Source organism: Aquarana catesbeiana, linkage group LG01, assembly GCF_042186555.1.
Source record: "Aquarana catesbeiana isolate 2022-GZ linkage group LG01, ASM4218655v1, whole genome shotgun sequence".
Classification (NCBI taxonomy): Eukaryota; Metazoa; Chordata; class Amphibia; order Anura; family Ranidae; genus Aquarana; species Aquarana catesbeiana.
In genome coordinates this window covers 190622379-190631057 of record NC_133324.1, presented here as the reverse complement: position 1 = coordinate 190631057, position 8679 = coordinate 190622379, and the positions used below count along the sequence as shown (strand labels likewise).

The window sequence follows — 8679 nt, the reverse complement described above, 5'->3', positions numbered from 1 at the left end:
CCAATTTGGACATTTTCACTTAGGGATGCACTCACTTTTGTCGCTAGCGGTTTAGACATTAATGCCTGTGTGTTGAGTTTTTTTACTTTACATTGTAGCAAAGTGTCGTTTCTTCAGTATTGTCACATGAAAAGATATAATCAAATATTTACAAAAATGTGAGAGGTGTACTCACTTTTGAGAGATACTCTATATAATGGCACCCCTGCATTTCTGTCAGATGATGCACCACTTTGCCCAGAAAATTGTTGCAATTACAAATCTTTAAGCATTCTCATGTTGATTTCTTTTGTTTGTGTAGGTATGACATAAAAAAAAAGTGTAGAAACAAAAAGCCAGATCTAAAACATTCCACGCAAAACTCAAAAAATGGACTGGACAAAACTATTAGCATCCTCAATTTAATATTTGGTAGCACACCCCTTGAAAAAAATAATAGAAATCAATCGCTTCCTGTAACCATCAATTAGTTTCTTACACCTCTCTACTGGAATTTTGGACCACTCGCTTTTCGCCAACTGCTCCAGGTCTCTCAGATTGGAAGGGTTCTTTTTCCAAACTGCAGTTTTGAGATCTCTTCACAGGTGCTCCATGGGATTTAGCTCTGGACTCATTGCTGGCCAGTTTAGTACTCGCCAGTGCTTTTACTTAAACCATTTCTGGGTGCTTTTTGACGAGTGCTTTGGGTCATTGTCCATCTGTAAAAACTATGATCTCTGATGGAGACCCAACTTTCTGACACTGAGCCCTACATTGCACCCCAGAATTAATTGGTAATCTTCAGATTTCATAATACCATGCACACGGTCAAGACATCCAGGGCCTGAAGCAGCAAAGCAACCCCAAAACATCAGTGAACCTCCACCGTGTTTGGATTGTAGGGAGGGTTAAATTATTTTCTGAAAACAGTAGAATGATGGGCTTTACCAAAAAAGTTCCAATTTTGTTTTGTCTGTCCATAGCACGTTATTCCAAAAGGATTTTGGCTTCCTCAGGTACATTTTGGCGAACTTCAGTCTGGCTTTTTTATGTTTCTGTGTCAGCAGTGAGGTCCTCCTGGGTCTCCTACCATAGCGTCCCTTTTCATTCAGATGGCGACGTATAGTGTGAGTTGTACCCTGTGCCTGAAGGTTTGCTTTAATTTGATTGAGGTTTTTTATCTATCATTCAAACAATCCTTCATTGCAATCATTGATACATTTTTCTCTTTCGTCCACGCCCAGGGGGATTAAAAGTGCCATGGGCTGTAAACTTCGCAACATTGTCAAGAACAGTGGACACAGGAACATTAAGATCTCTGGAGATGGGCATGTAACCTTGAGGTTGTCCATGCTTTTCCACAATTGTTGTTCTCATATCCTCAGACAATTGTTTGCTGCTCTTTCTCTTCTCCATGCTCCGTATGGCACACAGAGACACAACAGAGAGGCTGAGTTCATTTTTCACCATTTTAACTGGTTGTCAGTGTGATTTTGATATTGTCAGCACCTGTTAATTGATACAGGTGTATTTTGTAATTACAAATCACAGGAACATCACAAACTTGGAATGCAATTATTTCTTACAATTTTGAGACGGTCCATTTTTGAAGTTTTGCATGAAATGTGTCTCAGATGTTTTTGTTTTTTTCTCTTTTTTGTTGCCAAAAGTGAAAAAACCCTTACCCCCATCAAAAGTGTCATGCAGTCGTCTGGGGTTAAGTTTCCTGTCAGATTTCTAAAAGAAAGAAAAAAAAAAACAATGAACATTTATTGTACTGTTCACGGGCACAAAGCATTGATGCTTTTACATGCCTGGTAATGTAGCTCAGAAATAACAGGACATGTTTTTACAACACAGTGGGGTTGATTTACTAAAACTGGAGAGCGCAAAATCTTGTGCAGCTCTGCATAGAAGCCAATCTGCTTCTAACGTCAGCTTTTTAAATTAGGCTTTGACAAAAAAAAAAAAACTGGATTCCGATTGGCTTCTATGCACAGCTGCACCAAACTTTGCAGTCTGTGGGTTTAGTAAATCAACCCCACTATGTACAATATTGCTACACTAATTATCCCACTCAAGACTTGGCTTACCAAAAGGCTAATCTGTTGCTTGACCTGCGGAGTGTGCACCCCATTTGCCTTCTTCTTTTGGTTTGGAGAGTCCTGATGCTGCTTTTTACCGTTATTCTTAAGATTCTGGTTCTAGCATTAAAAAAAAATAAAAAATTATGAAATTGAAAGCATTTTGTTTTTTCTGTCCTGTTCTGAGGTATCTCTCTGTCCTTAGGTGAAAATGCTGCTCCTCCACCGATGCAGTACAATGAATGAGTATTGTCATCTTAGGTCAGGAAGTGTGTTACTGGCAAGATCACCAGGTGAAAATAAAAAAGGAAAAAAAAAAAAAAAAAAAAGCATGACCAAAAAAAAAACAAACAAAAGTGCTTACTACATTAAAAACTAATAAGCTGAAATATATTAAATTTTGAATAGGCTACATGAACATTGTTGCATTTGCCTATGCATTGTAAAGACACCGGGGTTGATTTACTAAAGTAAAATAGATTGTGCACTTTACAAGTGCGGTTGAACTAATTTTACTTCGTAAATGTAATGTGGTAAAACTTCAGTTGGTAAAGAATACTCAATTGGGTGCAGGAAAATTAAAAACAAAAAAAGCATTTTTCTTCTTGCACATATTGATGGATGGAAATCAGCAGAGCTTTACAACATTCACTAAGCTCTGGGGAAAAGAAGCCCAACTGCACTTGAAAAGTGCACAGTCTAATTGCATTTAGTAAATCCACCACACTGAGTGATTTTGTTTTCCCGGATGTCCTAGAGCTGTGTACAGCTGCCCATAGACCATTTTAAAGGAGAAGTCCAGCCAGGAGCTATTTAGGCTGGGCTTCTCCTCTGGGTCACAGGGGTGCAATCCTTTTTGCACTCCTGTGACCCGTTTTCAGCAGAGAGCGGTCTGAAGTTCGCTATCCGCTGACATCACTGCCATTGGTCGAGGCAGAGCGTCATCCTGACTTCCAAGTCTGGATCCACCAGCTGCCATGACTGATGGCAGTCTCAGCAGCTCAGCGAACTGCTGAGATGGCCTCTCTCCGCCCCTCCACAGCCCAGCGCTACTCAGCGCTCCAATGAGCGTGGAGAAGCAGAAAGGAGAGATGCTGACTGACAGTCAGCAGCTCTCCTCTCAGGGATATGTGAAAACCGAGCCATCGGCAATGTTCGATGGCTCGGTTCTCAGTGCAGAGACGGTGGGGGACAGATGCAGCATTGGTCTGATGCTGCATCCACATGTTGAATATAGTTTGAATAAGTTTGAATATAAAATAAAAAAATATACTTAAATTTTAAGAATCAAGGCAGGGGAAAAAAACCTGTGGGGGGGGGGAATCAGTTCATACGCTTACCTTACCCCTGCTTTCTCTAAATGCATCTAAGAGTGACATCACCGTCCTTCTGAGATGCCCGGGAATGCTGAATACCCAAATCTTCCAAGAAGGCACTCCTGCACTGTGCTGGAGTATCTTCCCATGAGATATTTATTATTCCTAAGGATTTCATTACAAAGTTAGAGACACCACCAATGCAGTAAGGAAGCAAGGGGAAAGGTACGTATAATAATATTTTGCCACCCCCAGAGTTTTTTTATCTCCATTTTAGTGCAGCATTTTGCAAAGGAGGAGGGGGCTCCCATTAAATAAAATAAGAGACAATTACTAGGGGTACAAGGACCACTTTGAAGCAAAAATAAAAGTTTTATTTTTCAATGCAAACACTTTGAAACTGCAAGTTAAAAATAGTGTATGCATGTATACTTGAAAAAAGTGTCTTGTGGCTTTTCCAGGTTACATAGGCACAGTGTAGGACCCAGTGTTTTCTATGACCTGCTGGTTTCAGCTCAGCAAGTTCCACAGCCAAAAGGTTATAAGCCTTCCACACCCCCCTCATAGTGGGGTTGATTTACTAAAACTGGGGAGTACAAAATTTGGTGCACCTCTGCACAGAAACCAATTAGCTTCCATTTTTTTTTTTTTGCCAAAGCCTAATTGACAAGCTGAAGTTAGAAGCTAATTGGCTACTATGCACAGCTGGACCAGATTTTACACTCTGCCGTTTTAGTAAATCAACCCCATTATGCCCCTACATTTGCATAAGGCAAAGCAGAGCACTGCATACAATGTGGCTCCCTCAACAGAACAACGTGGCTCAGAAAAAGATAGAGGGATGATGCCAATTCCTGGCTAAAGCTGGCCATACACCAGTAGAATTTTGTTTGAAAATTTTTGTTTTAGGAACATTTATTCGATTTTCTAATGGTTAGTGAGGTCAAATCGACTGTCATTATCAACCACAGTGATGAGAAAATTATTGGAAGCATGTTTTTTTTTGTTTTTTTTTCCCTCAAAGGAACACATTTCAAAACGTGAAAATGGTCTTTGTTCCGCAAATGACATTCATTCCAAAACTGAATGTTAGGCTTCATGTACATGGGACATTTGAAAACCTCTTCTGAACGTTGGAAACTTGACAGCTAGTAACCTTCCATTTTGACGCTTTTACGCGTTTGCGTTCAGAATCCTTTTTTTATTTATAGATAACCTCAGGCGACCCTCCCAAATGCCCACAATGCAAGAAAAACAAGTAGTATTAACTATTTCAGCCAGCGTGCTTTAATCTCTCTCTTGTAGTGAAAATTGTGGGTTTTTTTTTTTTTTTTACACATTTTACATGTTCCTCTTTGCAAACACACATTTGACATTCGAAATGCTGGTAATCTAGAATCCTGAACGCAATTTATATGCTTTCAAAAAATGCCTGTAACCTCAACTGCCTACTATAAACAACTGAGTGTACTTGTACACATAAGATAACATTGAGGAGAGTTCAGGGGCTGCTGGGAAAAAAACACCCAACTGCTCCTAAACGTCAGTTTAGCAGCTGCAGTGTACATGAGACCTTAAGAGCAAACAAAATTCTAAAGTACTTTCGAACGGCATTTGTCTAGTTACTAAAAGTCTGTATGAATATTTGTTTGAAAATCTACAAGTGTAAGGCCATCTTTAGAATTAAAACAGTTCCCACAGAAAATTTCCTACAAGGAAATGATTATTACATCTTGTTCCACTTATGTTGAGGAAAATTTACAAGGTAGCAAAATAAGGAATATATATATATATATATATATATATATATATATATATATATATATATATATATATATATATATATATATATATATATATATATATACATATACATATACACACACACACACACATACATACATATACACACACACACAGACACACAGTGGGGACGGAAAGTATTCAGACCCCCTTAAATTTTTCACTCTGTTATTTTGCAGCCATTTGCTAAAATCATTCATAAGTTAATTTTTTTTCCCTTAATTAATGTTATTAATTAATGTATACACAGCACCCCATATTGACAGAAAAACACAGAATTGTTGACATTTTTGCAGATTTATTAAAAAAGAAAAACTGAAATATCACATGGTCCTAAGTATTCAGACCCTTTGCTGTGACACTCATATTTAACTCAGGTGCTGTCCATTTCTTCTGATCATCCTTGAGATGGTTCTACACCTTCATTTGAGTCCAGCTGTGTTTGATTATACTGACTGGACTTGATTAGGAAAGCCACACACCTGTCTATACAAGACCTTACAGCTCACAGTGCATGTCAGAGCAAATGAAAATCATGAGGTCAAAAAGGAACTGCCTGAAGAGCTGAGACAGAATTGTGGCAAGGCACAGATCTGGCCAAGGTTACAAAAAATTTTCTGCTGCACTTAAGGTTCCTAAGAGCACAGTGGCCTCCATAATCCTTAAATGGAAGACGTTTGGGACGACCAGAACCCTTCCTAGAGCTGGCCGTCTGGCCAAACTGAGCTATCGGGGGAGAAGAGCCTTGGTGAGAGAGGTAAAGAAGAACCCAAAGATCACTGTGGCTGAGCTCCAGAGATGCAGTCGGGAGATGGGAGAAAGTTGTAGAAAGTCAGCCATCACTGCAGCCCTCCACTAGTTGGGGCTTTATTTCAGAGTGGCCCGACGGAAGCCTCTCCTCAGTGCAAGACACATGAAAGCCCGCATGGAGTTTGCTAACAAAACACCTGAAGGACTCCAAGATGGTAAGAAATAAGATTCTCTGGTCTGATGAGACCAAGATAGAACTTTTTGGCCTCAATTCTAAGCGAGATGTGTGGAGAAAACCAGGCACTGCTCATCACCTGTCCAATACAGTCCCAAAAGTGAAGCATGGTGGTGGCAGCATGATGCTGTGCGGGTGTTTTTTAGCTGCAGGGACAGGATGACTGGTTGCAATCGAGGGAAAGATGAATGCGGCCAAGTACAGGGATATCCTGGATGAAAACCTTCTCCAGAGTGCTCAGGACCTCAGACTGGGCCAAAGGTTTACCTTCTAACAAGACAATGACCCTAAGCACACAGCTAAAATGACAAAGGAGTGGCTTCACAACAACTCCGTGACTGTTCTTGAATGGCCCAGCCAGAGCCCTGACTTAAACCCAATTGAGCATCTCCGGAGAGACCTAAAAATGGCTGTCCACCAACGTTTACCATCCATCCTGACAGAACTGGAGAGGATCTGCAAGGAGGAATGGCAGCGGATCCCCAAATCCAGGTGTGAAAAACTTGCATCTTTCCCAAAAAGACTCATGGCTGTATTAGATCAAAAGGGTGCATCTACTAAATACTGAGCAAAGGGGTCTGAATACTTAGGACCATGTGATATTTCAGTTTTTCTTTTTTAATAAATCTGCAAAAATGTCAACAATTCTGTGTTCTTCTGTCAATATGGGGTGCTGTGTGTACATTAATGAGGAAAAAAATGAACTTAAATGATTTTAGCAAATGGCTGCAATATAACAAAGAGTGAAAAATTTAAGGGGGTCTGAATACTTTCCGTTCCCACATTATAATATATATATATATATATATATATATATATATATATATATATATATATATATATATATATATATGTCTAGTTCTGCCAAGTTAGCCAATAAAGGGTATCACTTCAAACTATTCAACAGTCTTCTATCTACAAATATTTTAGCAAATAAAAAAAAAATAATAATATAGCATATATAATTGTGACACAAGTCATATTGTAATTGGATGTTATTAAAAATTACCTTTCCTTTTCAATCTGAAGCTCTGTAATTTTCTGTAAAGTGCAATGCAATATGGCTACCTGTAGGTGTCCTGTACACAGAATGTGTACAGAATGTGTACAAAACGCTCCCCAGAAAAATAATTTCCTGCTTGTGTGATTGCCTCACTGATTTCCCCAGATGTCTACACTAAGATACAAGTCAGATTTTTGGCATCCCCTGCAACAGAAGATAGGATTTTTTTCGTCATACTTACCTGTAAAATCCTTTTCTTGGAGTACATCACGAGACACTGAGCAACCATAATAATGACTATATGGGTTATATGCCACCTACAGGTGGATGGACACTGGTAGAGAGTCAAAAAGGAAGTCCTCCGCTATATAACCCCTCCTACACAGAAGCAGCTCAGTTTTGTAGCAAAGCAATGAATATCCCAAAAAAGATGGGAGGGACCTGTGTGTCCCTTGATGTACTCCAAGAAAAGGATTTTACAGGTATGACGAAAAAATCCTATTTTCTTTATCGTACATCACAGGACACAGAGCAACCATAATAATGACTATACAGGATGTCCTAAAGCAATGCACTTGAGGGGAGAGAAACAATCACAGAAACTGCCACCTGAGGACTTCTTCTGCCTCCCAAAACATACTGTGGCCAAAGCAGTATCCTCTGTGGTTTTGATATCCATCTAGTAAAATTCTGTGAATGTATGAACAAAAGACCATGTAATGGCCTTAAAATCCTAATAGTTAACTTGTATGCCTCCTGTCCATCCTGGGCTCTACCGGCAGCACAAACCAGGATTCCTGAGCTGCGCTGACAATTCAAGTAATTCTGACTGCCTAAAATACCTCCAGAGTATGCAGTGATCTTACTCCTGCCAACTGAGGATCACAAAATAAGGCAAGACATTGTCTTGATTCAACTGAAAAACTAGACACCACTCTAGATAAAAAAAATGGATGAGGACACAACATCACCTCATGATGTGAGACGAAGAACGGCTCCTTGCATACAAGAGCCGCCAACTCTGACACTCCTAGTGAAGTGATGGCCACCAAAAAAGCCACCTTCTGAGATAAAGGACCAACAAAATCTCCCGACTGGTTAAAAAAAGTGACCTCTGCAAGGCCAGACCAGATCAAATTCAAGTCCCAAGGACACAGGAGTGGCCTGACAGGCGGGACTGTCTACATTACCCGCCGATTGAAGTATGAATCAAGGAGTGAGAAACAACAGCCTCTGGAAAAAAATTGATAGGGACGAACTCTGACCCTTAACAGTACTTAAGGCCAATCTCCTTTCCCCTACCAATTGGGGAAAGAAAAAGAAAATCTCCCACTCACATATTTCTGCGGGTGACACTTCCTGGCTTCACCTCAGGCAAAAAAATATTTCCAGGTCCTGTCATTGAAATTCCCCGAAGCTGGCTTCCAGGGGCTCAACAGTGCTGAGATACAGAACTCAAGACCATTAGGTCCCGCTGGACTGGGAGTGTCAAAGAAGCGATCCCCGCAA

At 40.0% G+C, this 8679-nt stretch overlaps 1 protein-coding gene across 2 annotated transcripts in view; it reads right to left on the bottom strand.

Moving 5' to 3' along the window:
* The window catches only part of DCP2 (decapping mRNA 2), a 94164-nt gene that overhangs the window by 16171 nt on the left and 69314 nt on the right, over window positions 1-8679 (bottom strand). The window contains exons 9-10 of one of the 2 annotated variants that reach the window (XM_073624623.1): window positions 2073-2183; window positions 1665-1716 (exon numbers count right to left, since the gene is read on the bottom strand). In XM_073624623.1, coding sequence (XP_073480724.1) covers window positions 1665-1716; window positions 2073-2183 — 163 coding nt within the window. The remainder of the gene's footprint in view (window positions 1-1664; window positions 1717-2072; window positions 2184-8679) is intronic. The other variant, XM_073624624.1, reaches the window with a different exon arrangement.